Source organism: Leptodactylus fuscus, chromosome 1 (assembly GCF_031893055.1).
Source record: "Leptodactylus fuscus isolate aLepFus1 chromosome 1, aLepFus1.hap2, whole genome shotgun sequence".
Lineage (NCBI taxonomy): Eukaryota > Metazoa > Chordata > Amphibia > Anura > Leptodactylidae > Leptodactylus > Leptodactylus fuscus.
In genome coordinates this window covers 294,470,956-294,483,252 of record NC_134265.1, presented here as the reverse complement: position 1 = coordinate 294,483,252, position 12,297 = coordinate 294,470,956, and the positions used below count along the sequence as shown (strand labels likewise).

Sequence of the window (12,297 nt, the reverse complement as noted above, 5' to 3'; positions counted from 1 at the left end):
AATATTGTAGTGAACACATACAGAGATAGGGAATAAAGAGAGAATAATAACAAGTGTAATGCAAATATAGCACACAGGTTGTTATGTTATATATATAAGTAGACAGCACAAGTATAAGGCGCTGTATGACGTAGCAAGAAGCTATAGTAAGTATACACAGGTCATGTGCATATTCCTTCCCCCCTCTGAGTAATATGAGCCGCCTCTACTATAGACACGGCATATCAGAGATCACGTGACCACTACAACACTGTGCGCTCACTGCCCATGCCCACTAAGGTGAGATCATGTGACCTCTATGTCCTTTGGCACTTCCGCCCTCCATTGCCATCCATTCCCTCAGCACCTCCCCTATACAGACAGTCCCGTGTGTAGTATACACTTCCTACAGTGCTGCTGGCACGCTCAGCCTCTATACGCCACTGCCCTATTCATCATATAGGGACTGCAGGTAATCCCAGCAGCTGGTTTATACTGCCCTGTGTAGGTGTAGCTTCATGCAGTGTCTTATACGTGTGCTGTCTACTTATATACAGTATATAACAAGCTGTGTGCTGTGTTTGCATTACACTAGTTATTATGCTGTCTTTATTCACTATGTCTGTATATTTCCCTGTACACTACCATTACATATAGACCTTCCATCCCCTACAGGACTATTTACCTCTAGTATTCCATACTCTCTGGATCTACAGAGTTGTCTTTAGGTATTTGCTATGACCTTAATTCCTGGATCAGTATTATATTTATTATTTTATGTAGTCTTTGCTATATGTTCTGTACCATCTACTATGCTCCATTACATACACAGTCCTATACCTCTGCCATATAGTATATATTCTATTATTTGTACAGATCTGACTTCAGAAAGGTCTATTAGAACTGAAACGTCACATTTATGACCTGAAATTTCCCCGGTGGATGGTCAGATGTATATCCGTCTACATATATCTAACACTAGGTTCATACTAGTGTTCAAGACTCTGTCCCAGCGGACCTCATTATAGTCGGTAGTTTCCATGTGTAACCACTTAAAGAGGACCTTTCATCAGATTGGGCTCAGGCAGTTCCATATACTGCTACCCCTCCCCTCCTGATAATACTTGTCTACGGACGAGCACTGTGAGCAAAGGAAGGGGGCGTTCCTCCCCGCTCACACTGTACAGCGCGATAGATGCTACTTTGGAGAAGGACGTTCCTGACAGACTGTCAGAAATGCCCTTTTGACTTGACTGTAAAGCGCTACGGTACCGGGACCGATAGTGCTTTACCCGGGGCACAGAATGGGAAAGCCGATAGTGCACTGAATTCATCGCACTGTCGGCTTTCCAGCAGTATATGGAACTGCCTGTGCCCAATCTGATGAAAGGTCCTCTTTAAGTGAATAGGGTTTCCATCTTTTGGGTACTCAAGTGGTACCCAAGCAAAGGATGGAAACCCCTTCAGTCCTTACCACGTGAAGGCCATTTGTATATGACTGAAACAATCCATTTGTATACTGTACCATCTCTTCATGAATAATAATAATTATAAAAATAAGCCAATTATTGCATCAATACCTTTGCAGTTCTGAATTTCAATATGCTGTGTTGTAGGTTGCAATTTACGGAGTCTGTTTATTCTCTCAGCTAAGCTATATGTAGAAGGATACACATGAAAACAACTCTATTCATGCCCCACTGCATAGTGGAGTGATGTGTATCCTACTCGTATACAATATAGTGAGTGCCATGGTTTTTACTCTGAGAGGCCTTGGGTGTTTGAGCCCCCTTACAAAGTGCAGGTATCAAAGAGGTTGTCACACCACTACAACCCTTGTATATGTACAGTATTAGGGATTATGCAGGTGATAGGAGAGGTGTTGTCTCCCTGGTCAAGTCTTCTCTCTATGGTAAGAAATGTAGAGATACTGTAATGTCAGCATTGTTATGGTGACTCCCCATGTATGCATGTATTATAGCCGTACATATAAACCGCTCAACTGTATGTATTTGCAGGATGATTGCCAGAAATTAAAGGAGACAGACCAGAAACAACTGACTGGCTCTCAAGGTATCAACTAGCATCAGCGGCATCATGCTTCCCATGACCTGGGCAGAAGACCTGACAGCAGTGTCTCTGATGTTTCTTATCCTGCATGGTGAACTTTGTAGAGGGAATGAAGGCTTATTGGCAGAGTTGTCTTTTTTGTTCACCTTGCCTTCCAAAAGAAACCCAGCCTAATAAAAAATACTTATACAAACACCCCAATGTTACAGCTCACCCTACAAAAAATAAGATCTCAAGCATCTCTGTAAGTGGAAATACAAAAAAGTGTCAGAATATCAAAAATCTTTTTTTTTAAGATTTAATGGTTTTAAATGTAGCAAAAAGTAATCACAGTGAAACTGAAACCTAAAAAAGAGTCCTTTCAGGTGGTTTGGATTTTGAGTTGGGGAGTGATGGCAATTCCCTAATATATCCCTATCTGCTATCTGGCGTCCTTTGTTGGTGGATGATTTATATCATACATCATGTACCAGGGAAATCAAATTTCCCCTGGTTACTCTTCCTTGCACCCTCAACAAACTGGAGCCTATATTGTAGTACTGGGGAGTAGTCTTTGCTTCCCTTTATGAAAATTGAGAGCATTTCCTCTAGCAATGGGACTGAGGGCCCTGCTCGCAAGAGCTTACAATCTATGAGGTAGAGGGGGTGACACAAGAGGTAGCAGGGGCGGCATTGCTTATACAGTGGTCAGACAATTTTGTAATAGAGGTTACTGTACTGTATTCACACCTTTACTAATACTGCATATGGCGGTATTAGTACATTAGATCTAGTGAAGTTGGCCATATCCTTAGGATAACCGGAGCATTTGCTCAATTAAATTACTATTTTGCCCAACTACCCCTTAAACAGACATGCTCAGTTCAGCCGAACAATGCCTGTATACTGCCTGATACAGGGAGAAAACCTCTGCCAGTACATTCTTATCTTCCCAAAGAGATAAAAGCGAAGAGTCTGAAGGCCCCTATACTCATTCAATGGTCGGCTGAGTTGAAATGAGAGGTTTGGGCTATTAAACATCTAATATTTCTGGCCATCTTTACCCAATAAATAACTAAAGGTAAAATATAATGTATAAGTAAAACTCCATTACATAAAGTAGAGCCGTCCTTAGCATGTTATTGCTGTAGCAGTATGTGTCCTCTAATGCACTTTTTATATCTGCAGATGAGTAAAACGTGCGCTGTTTTTGGTGGATCCAGAGGGATTGGAAAAGCTGTTGCCAAATTGTTAGTTCAAAGAGACTATAAGGTAGCTGTTATATCCAGGAATCTGGATCAAGCCAAAGCCACCACTGAAGAGATTGGAGGTTGGTATCTGTTTTAGGTTAGTTCATATATGTTAGGACTTTGTGATGTAATGTAGCCTAAAAATAAAATCTGATTTTTTTTTTTGATTTTTTTTTAAATTTATTTACTTTATGGATTTTATTCCTGATTATATTGTCTTAGATTATCAAGAAAAAGACAATTTGGTAAGAATATTTTGATATATACTACAATCCAGTTGTCTTTGTCGCCCATGCAGATTCTGTAGGGTCTGTCTGTTTGGCCACGCAGACTGTGTTGCGGCACTGAGTGTAATGCAATTTCTGTACTAATAAATATATGTGCCTACACAATGGTCTAGTACTGGTATATGTAATAATTGTGTATTATTTGTCACGTAGGTCATCTAGCACTAAGCTGTGATGTTTCTAAAGAACAAGATGTCCAGCGCACATTTCAAGAAATTATAAAAAAGATAGGCAATATCAACTACCTGGTCAATGCTGCGGGAATCAACAGGTAAAACATTTTTCATACTTTTGACTCCCTAACTTTTTTTCTCTGCTTCTTGTCCTTAATAATACAGATTTTTTACATGATCTATTATTGTAAAGTCATGTATGAAAACAATAACCGAGGATGAAACAGTGGAGAATGTCACTGTCACTAGTAGGATAAGTGGAAAGACAAAAATTGGGGCAAAGGAATGAGAAGAATAGGAAATACTTTTGGGTAGGGTACGGTAAGTAGGACAGATACATCGTGAAAGGAAAGATCCAAACCAATTGTAGTTCCTCAGTTCCACCACTTGGTGGAGCCACATCCCTAGACTTGGATATTAGGGAGTGCGCGCCCCAGCGATGCTGACTACTTTTCACTGGACGCGGATGGCACACAGTAAGTGTGAATTTGTCAGATGTGAAATAAAAACCAGTATCCGTGCTTTTTAAAGCATTTCTGGACAGGATCTTTTCATGGCACAAATAGCTGTACCTTGTACAAAACAATTGATATTTTCTAAGTTACGTGTCTTTATTTGTGAATGACCAATCCAGGTAAAAATCTAAGAGTAATAGCTGCAAATGTATTTCTTAATGTAGCTAAACTTACATGATTTTACTCCTTCATGGCTGTAATTTGATTAATGTATTTTCTATATTTAAAGGGCTATTCCCATCCAAGCCAGTCACCACTGAAAATGGAATACAGGGTTAGTGTTTAGGGCCAGTGTTTAGGATTTTTTGAAACCACCACACTTTTCTGCTATAGAAATGAACAGAAGATACTGAGACAGTGTGTGCTGATTCCCCCAAATAAATGTTTTTTCTTGAGATTACATTACTAACTTGGGTTGCAGTCCCATGATATTCATTCTTGGTCTACAGCCTTTCCAAAAGACTATTAAGCTAAGGCCTCGTTCACATCTGCGTTGGTATTCCATCTGGGGGAGTCCGCATGAGGACCCTCTCCCTGAACGGACTACCAAACACAACTGCAAGCGGTGTGCAGTGAAAGCACACGGACCCCATAGACTATAATAGGGTCCGTGTGCTGGACGCCAGATCTCCGCATTGTCGCACTCTACTTTCCATTCCGTATAATTTCTGCGGGCAGCGTGCGGCAAGCACATGGACCCCATTGTAGGGTATGGGGTCTGTGTGCTTTCACTGCACACCGCTTGCAGTTGCGTTCGGTAGTCCGTTCGGGGGGGGGTCCCAAACGGAATACCGAATGCAGATGTGAATGAAGGGTAAGGACACATGTAGAGAACCACAGCTAAAATACAAAGCAGTAGAAATATCCACAGCCTTTTTTTTTTCATTTAGTTTTTCTTAGCTGTTTTTATTTCCTTATTAAATCTATTGTGTTTCCGCAGGTAAAAATGACATGTTATGTTTTTGAAAACACAGCTTATCCGCTGCCTTTGTTTCTGTAATATGTGGATGGAATTAGCCAGAATGTCATTCACTTTGCTGGTACTATAAAAATGCAGCGTTTATTTTATTTATTTATTTGCTGCTTTTCCATAAGGCGAGGCCTTAGGCTGGTTACATTGGGGTTTTTTTAGCCAACGATAGGAGTGCACCCAAGGAAGGAAAAGTGTAAAGACTAGAGATGAGCGAACAGTAAAATGTTCGATATTCGTTTCGAGTAGCCCCTCAATATTTGACTACTCGAATCGAATATCGAACCCTATTATAGTCTATGAGGGGAAAATGCTTGTTTCAGGGGTAGGCAACATTCGATCAAATTATACTTACCAAGTCCACGAGTGAAGGTCGGGCTGGATCCTCCGAGAAGTCTTCTCCGTGCAGCGTCCCGCGCGGCATCTTCCGGCTCTGAATTCACTCTGCCAGGCATCGGGCCTGGGCAGAGCCGACTGCGCATGCCTGCACTACAAGTGGACATGCGCAGTCGGCTCTGCCCAGACCCGATGCCTGGCAGAATGAATTCAGAGCCGGAAGACACCGCAGGGACGCTGCACGGAGAAGACTTCTAAAGGTAGGAGAAGAACCAGCGTTGATTGGCCGACTGTATAGCATTCGGCCAATCAATGCTGGTTCTGCATCGAACTTTTCCATTCGAATAGTGAGTGGTACTCGATCGAGTACAAGTATTTCGAATACCTACTCGATCGAATACTACTCGCTCATCTCTAGTAAAGACTCTTGTACATGTACTGCAGAAAAAATGGTTGTGTTAATCCAGCCCTAAATGGTCACTGTGTTTAGCTGTGTACTCGCCATCAAAAGCGTAAATCACTTTATTTACCTAAGATTGCTTTTTTTGTGCAGAAAACATTTTTCAGCTTTTTGGCCACTAGGTGTCCTTTTTTGCCATGTATTTTAATGTGAATTCTGTCAGTATCAGAAGAGAAGGTAGAACAGCTAGAAGAAATGCAACAAAATTTGAGCTCTGTGCAGGAGGAGGTATGATAAAAAAAAAGTTATAACTACAAATTCAGTGAGGCCTATGTATTTTCTTCCGATTTAAGTAAAGTGATCTGGTGATTCATTAATTATAGACTATGGAGGAATCTTTGATTACATTTAATCTGGCATTATCGGGACCAATATGTACTTTAGCAAATACAAACACATTTTTTTTAACTACAATGTACAGTGTGTGTGTCTATATCCTATCTATCTATCTATCTATCTTGAATTCATTTTGTTTGCTCTGCTTTTAAACAAAAATCTTTAGAATAAGATCTTTTAGTGCTGATCTGTGTTCTTTCTATTGCAGAGATGCATTGTTATTAAGAACCAAGACAGAAGACATATTGTCCCAGCTATCCATTAACCTCATAGGACCAATGTATACATGTAAAATGGCATTGAGGGGTATGGTGCAGCAGCAAGGTGGAGCAATTGTCAACATTGGTAATGACAAACACTAAATATATACAATAGATACAGCAAACCAGACATACCGTGTATACTTAAGTATGAACTGAGTTTTTCAGCACAGTTTTTGTGCTGAAAACGTCCACCTTGGCTTATACTCGGGTCAGGGACCAGGGGGAGTCAGGGAGAGATGACTTGAGGCGGCCCTGGAGACAGCGCTGCTTTCTCCCTGGCTCCATGACTTCAGCGGCCGCCTCCATAAAACAAGGCGCTTCAGACGCGCTGTTCAGTTAAAGCGCACGGACCCCATAGACTATAATGGGGTCCGTGTGCATGCAAGTGTGCCCGCTGCTTCAGCTCCAAAAGTGTGCGCTGTTCTAAAATGGCAGCTGCATGCGCTGTTTAGTTAAAGCACATGGATCCCATAGACTATAATGGGGTCCGTGTGCTTGCAGCACGCTGCCCGCCGCTGAATAATTTGTGCGGGCAGTGTGCGACATGTACACAGACCGCATTAGTCTATGAGAGATGTAGCAGAGCTGATGCTGTCCATATCCAGAAATGTAGATAGAGCTGGATATGCTGTGCATATGCAGAGAAGTATCAGAGCCAAAACACCGGAGCAGGCGGATCATTGACAGCAGCAATTTGCTGAATATAATGTAATTTTATTGGTATCTCTTTTAATTTTTGAAATTTTTCAGTAGCTTCTGCATTCCCCCCTAGGCTTATACTCAAGTCAATAAGAGTTCCCAGTTTTTCTGTGGTAAAATTAGGGTCGGCATATATTCGGGTCAGCTTATACTCGAGTATATATGGTAAGCTTCCGTTTTTGGAACTAGATGATCTGAATTTGAGCATTTTTAGCTGGTTTGTATGTGCTTTGTGGTACAGTACATACACATATTACAGTCACAATGCCATGGTAGATGATGGCATCGAACATTTATAATAGTGAAAGAATCCATGTAGAATATTCCAAGAGCCACGTTCTATTACAGGGATCGTCCAGCATTAGAGCAACCTCTGAGGCAGCCAGGGTGGATGTAAAAGAAAAAAATGCCTACTCCCCTGTCTCCAGTGCTCCTTACAGTAAGCTTGTCATGACACAAAAGGCTCAGCTGGACTTTAATGATTCTGTGTCATATTTTTTTTTTTTTCTTGCATCATGTTACTGTACAGTGTCCGGTGTAACAATGACCGCCCAGCATGCAAATCATCAGAAAATGCAGATATCGAATCATCAACAAAAAAACAAAAAACAATGGCGTTTTGGCTCTTTTAAATTTTAGTCCTGCTATGGCATTTGCTTATGGGGAAAATATTTTTATGTTTGTAGACAGGAGTTTTTGGGATATATAATTAGTTTATTTTATTAGTATGTTTGCCCTTTAAGAGTCTGGGACAACTCCTCTTCTCTCGACCATAATCCCCCAACAAATAGTAGTTCTGTGTGTGTATATATTCCATATTCCATGCTACTGATACTGAATGTTGCTCTTCTCTGTAACTGCAGGAAGCATTGTTGGCCATAAAGGTAATGCTGGACAGAGTGTCTACAGTGCCAGTAAGGAAGGCTTGGTTGGATTTTCCAAGTCTCTCGCTAAAGAAGTGGCAAGAAAGAACGTTCGGGTTAATGTGGTCGCCCCTGGTAAGATTTTGGGAGAGCCTTTTAATGAGTAGCAGAGCTGTAACACATTACCACAAAATTAAAGTTATCTAGCTTCACCAATGTATTTATAGGAGTACACAGTATGTGGAGAGAAAGTTGTTGAGATCTACACAAATGTATTGGGTTCTAAAGCTGTCTCCTCCGGCAGCTGTCTGGGGAAACAAGGTTCGGTTATGTTGGATTTGTAGCCAAGAATGGCTACAAAAGGAAAGTGAAATACTGTATATAGGAAGTTCTTATACTTCTCCCTTCTGTTTAATCCCCTCCTGGCTTTGGCTCAAAAACTGCAGTAAAATCTGCAACAAAAAAAGCTCTCTTTCTTACTTTCTTACTTTCTTTCTTATGGTAGAGTTGGAAGGGACCTCAAGGGCCATCGGGTCCAACCCCCTGCGAGTGCAGGTTTTCCTAAATCATCCCAGCTATATGTTTATCCTGCGTTTCCGCGAGGTGGGTCCTTGGCCTAAAGCAGAGTTTTTATAGTTAGAGGTCCTCTACTTTTAACGATAAACTGTTCACAAAATGCCACATTCAGGGAACCTTCAGGGATCAGCTGTGACCTGTGAGGAAACATGGCAGCAAGTGTTCAGTACTCCTGTAGCGCCACCATAAGGAGGTGTGCTAATTATTTTCTTGCAGTTGTCATATATGAGAAAAGGAAATAAATACATGGTCTATCCAAGCTAATGGGAGGGTTAATACACTCCTGAAACCTTCTATATTGGATGCACATTACAGTACATTGTATAATTGTGAAGTAGTGATGGCAATTCGTTTACTTTTTGCTTCAATCTCTTCTAGGATTTATTCACACAGACATGACCTCAAGTGTAGAAGAGATGTCTGTAAATCAGAATATTCCCCTGGGAAGATTTGGAGTGGTGGATGACGTTGCACAGGCTGTCGCTTTCCTGCTCAGTTCCCCATACATTACTGGTCATGTATTGGTGGTGGATGGAGGGTTACAGCTACAGATCTAAGTTCCTAGCCCTGTCTTTCCCAGGGTTTATTCTGGCAGAGAAGATTTAGACAGTGCTTAGTTGATATTTATCATAAGAACCCTGCACATGGTTTTGCCTATTGCAGCTGAGTTTTTGGGTCTGCTGTGTCTATTTTATGCCATGCCATGCCATATACATAGCAACTATGTAGTATATTAACTTCACTTGGCAAATAGCAGCCCTTTGAAGTCGCAGTCCAGACCAATTTTGGGTGGAGTTAGAAGTTACTGACTTTGGCTTTAAAAATAATTATTTTATTTCAATTAAATTATACAATTTTCAGTATGATATAATGAATTTAATATATAGTTTATCACGTATGAAAGAAAATATGGTTTTAATGAATTAAGGAACTTTACTGCCTCTGTGTGACCATGGCTGTCATCCATGTATTAAGGGGTCAGAGCAGGAGTTGGACTGCCGAAAAATGGAGGTGTCAGTGATTTGGTCTACTGACTCCATAGCCCTGGAAAATACAACAGTCCTGAGAGCAGGGGCCTCTTCTACACCGTCCAGTCACATTAATGTGACCACCTATCAATATCCATAATAACCACCTTTGGCAGAGCGGACCACTGGGAGACGTGCAGGATGAGAGGGGATGTTGTGATGATGATCACTGGGATGTTGAGCCATGCCGACTCCAGTGCCATGGCCAGCTGCGCTAGGTTGCGTGGTTGAGCATCCATGGCGCGAACAACCCGATCGAGGTGGTCCCACAGATTCTCAATTGGGTTCAAGTCCGGGGAATTTGCTGGCCAAGAGAGTACGGTAAACTCATCCTAGTGCTCCTCGAACACGCACGTACACTGTGAGCTTTATGACACGTCGCATTGTCCTGCTGGTAGATGCCATCATCCTGAGGAAAAACAGTTCGCATGTAGGGGTGAACATGGTCTGCAAGGATAGATGCATACTTGTGTTGATTCATCGTGCCTTCCACAATGATGAGTGCACCCAGATGGCTGATGACACATGCCTTCTGCGATTGGTTATATAACGTTGACATCAAAAGTAGATGGTGGTCACATTAATATGATTGGACTGTGTATAACCAATTGAATTGAACTGCTGGTCTTGCATAAATGGCAGTTCCACTCTCTTCTGTGGGCCTATGGACACCCCCCTCCTCCTCTATTCTCACATTTGTTGGTTCTCAGACCCCCTCCCCCCCAATTATCAAGTTACCATCTATCCTGTGGTTAAGGAGGTACATTGAACTATCCAGATTACTTTCAAGCATGAGGGTTTTTGGGGTTTTTTGGGCTGCAGTCTTTTAGATGCCAAAAATGAAGGGAGGTCTTGGACCGTTATACTAGGTAAAAAAAACAAACAACAAAATTGATGGTATAATGTTCTGGTACAAGTTGAAAATAGGATGTTCTCACATTTAATGCTTGTTTGCACATAAACTAGTGGTAATGAATTACAGAAGGTTATTAAAGAGCTGCCAGGAGGAGATGACGATCATGTATTTTGCTTATTCCAATTAATAAGCTGCTGTGATTTGTTTAGGATAATACATGTGTATCAGACTCTGTTGCCTAAGATCAAGCTGTCTTTAGCCCAAGCAGTCCCCGTGTATAGAATGACACGTGTATTATTTGTGCACAAAAGACTACAAGTGACATCATAATGGGAGTGGTGGTATAGGATCACTTCATCTGACCATTTATTCCCCAATGCAGCTGCTTTTTTGTTAGAGATGTAAAGCACAATCATCTTTTCTGTAGCGTACTCAATGCAAAGTAAATATATCAGCTAGAGGAAGGTCTAGTGGTCATGTGAAGCTGCTCGCCATTATGAACTTGTAACCTTAGAGTATAAGAACGCAGTCAGATTTCTATACAAGCAGTGCTACAGTGTGTAAGACAAGATTGCTTGGAGCAACTTTGCCAGAAAGCCTTACCATTTTATTAGCTAGATTATTCCAACATTGTGAAAGCATTTATTTATATATTTATTTTCCTAGTTCTCTGTCTCTTTAAAGGGAATCTCTCAGGGTGATTTGGGACACTAAAACATCAACAGATCATTTTGGCCAGGGGTTCAGTGTCCCAAATCACCCTGTTCTAATGCTATCCGTTTCCGCAATAAAAAGATTTATACTTAACCAACCACTGTAATTCTCAAACTGGCACAGTGCACTCCTCTGGCTTCTGTACCTATAGCCTGTACCTGGGGCCTCACCACTGTGAGACTAGAAGGAGCTCCCCCGCACTCAGGGAACTACTAGGTTCATCTCCTATCTCCTAAGGAGCCCCCTAAAATGAAATGGCTGGAGATGGAGGCACGGTTAGGGCAGTTTAGGGTCAGCAGCGGGACTGCCCTTGTTAGGGCGCGAGTCTTTTTTTTTTTTTGGGGGGGGGGATCTAGGGTCAGGGTTTTCTCAAGCCAGTTTTTCTGCACCCTTCATTCCCTCCGTTTTATATGACCCCGAGATATATTGCTGTCCATCAACAACCGGAATTGGTAAGAATGTTCCATTGTTTTTAGGACTAGTATATTTTTTTTAACTGATGAATTAAACTTAAGTTTTAGGATTTTGTAAGGGGCAACATGGTGCCTCAGTGGTTAGCACTGCAGCCTTGCAGTGCTGGAGTCCTGGGTTCGAATCCTGCCACGAACAACATCTGAAAGGAGTTTGTATGTTCTCCCTGTGATTGTGGATTTCCTCCCATACTCCAAAGACATACTGATAGGAAAAAGAAAAAAAAATGCACATTTGTGATCCCTATATGAAGGTTCACAATCTACATTAAAAAAAAAAAAAAAGTTTTAGGATTTTGTATGACAAGGATCTGAGCTTTCAATTTTGCTGGGCCTCACTTGGTATAAACACTGACTGTGGCAGAAACACTGCGGGGAAAAAAATGCAATGTTTTACAAACCCTGCACCGTGGATGGGATTGTAGTGAATCCTATCCACACATTGTGGGAAAATACGCACTGCGGACATGCTG

The 12,297-nt window shown here is 41.5% G+C and overlaps 1 protein-coding gene across 1 annotated transcript; it reads left to right on the top strand.

Moving 5' to 3' along the window:
* Nucleotides 1-344: 344 nt before the first annotated feature.
* Nucleotides 345-11,695, top strand: CBR4 (carbonyl reductase 4). Its single transcript, XM_075258365.1, has 7 exons — nucleotides 345-451; nucleotides 1,998-2,052; nucleotides 3,217-3,358; nucleotides 3,719-3,836; nucleotides 6,564-6,700; nucleotides 8,181-8,315; nucleotides 9,135-11,695. The coding sequence occupies exons 3-7, from the start codon at nucleotides 3,217-3,219 to the stop codon at nucleotides 9,311-9,313; spliced, it is 711 nt and encodes a 236-aa protein (XP_075114466.1). The 5' UTR covers nucleotides 345-451; nucleotides 1,998-2,052; the 3' UTR covers nucleotides 9,314-11,695.
* The last annotated feature ends 602 nt before the right edge of the window (nucleotides 11,696-12,297 follow it).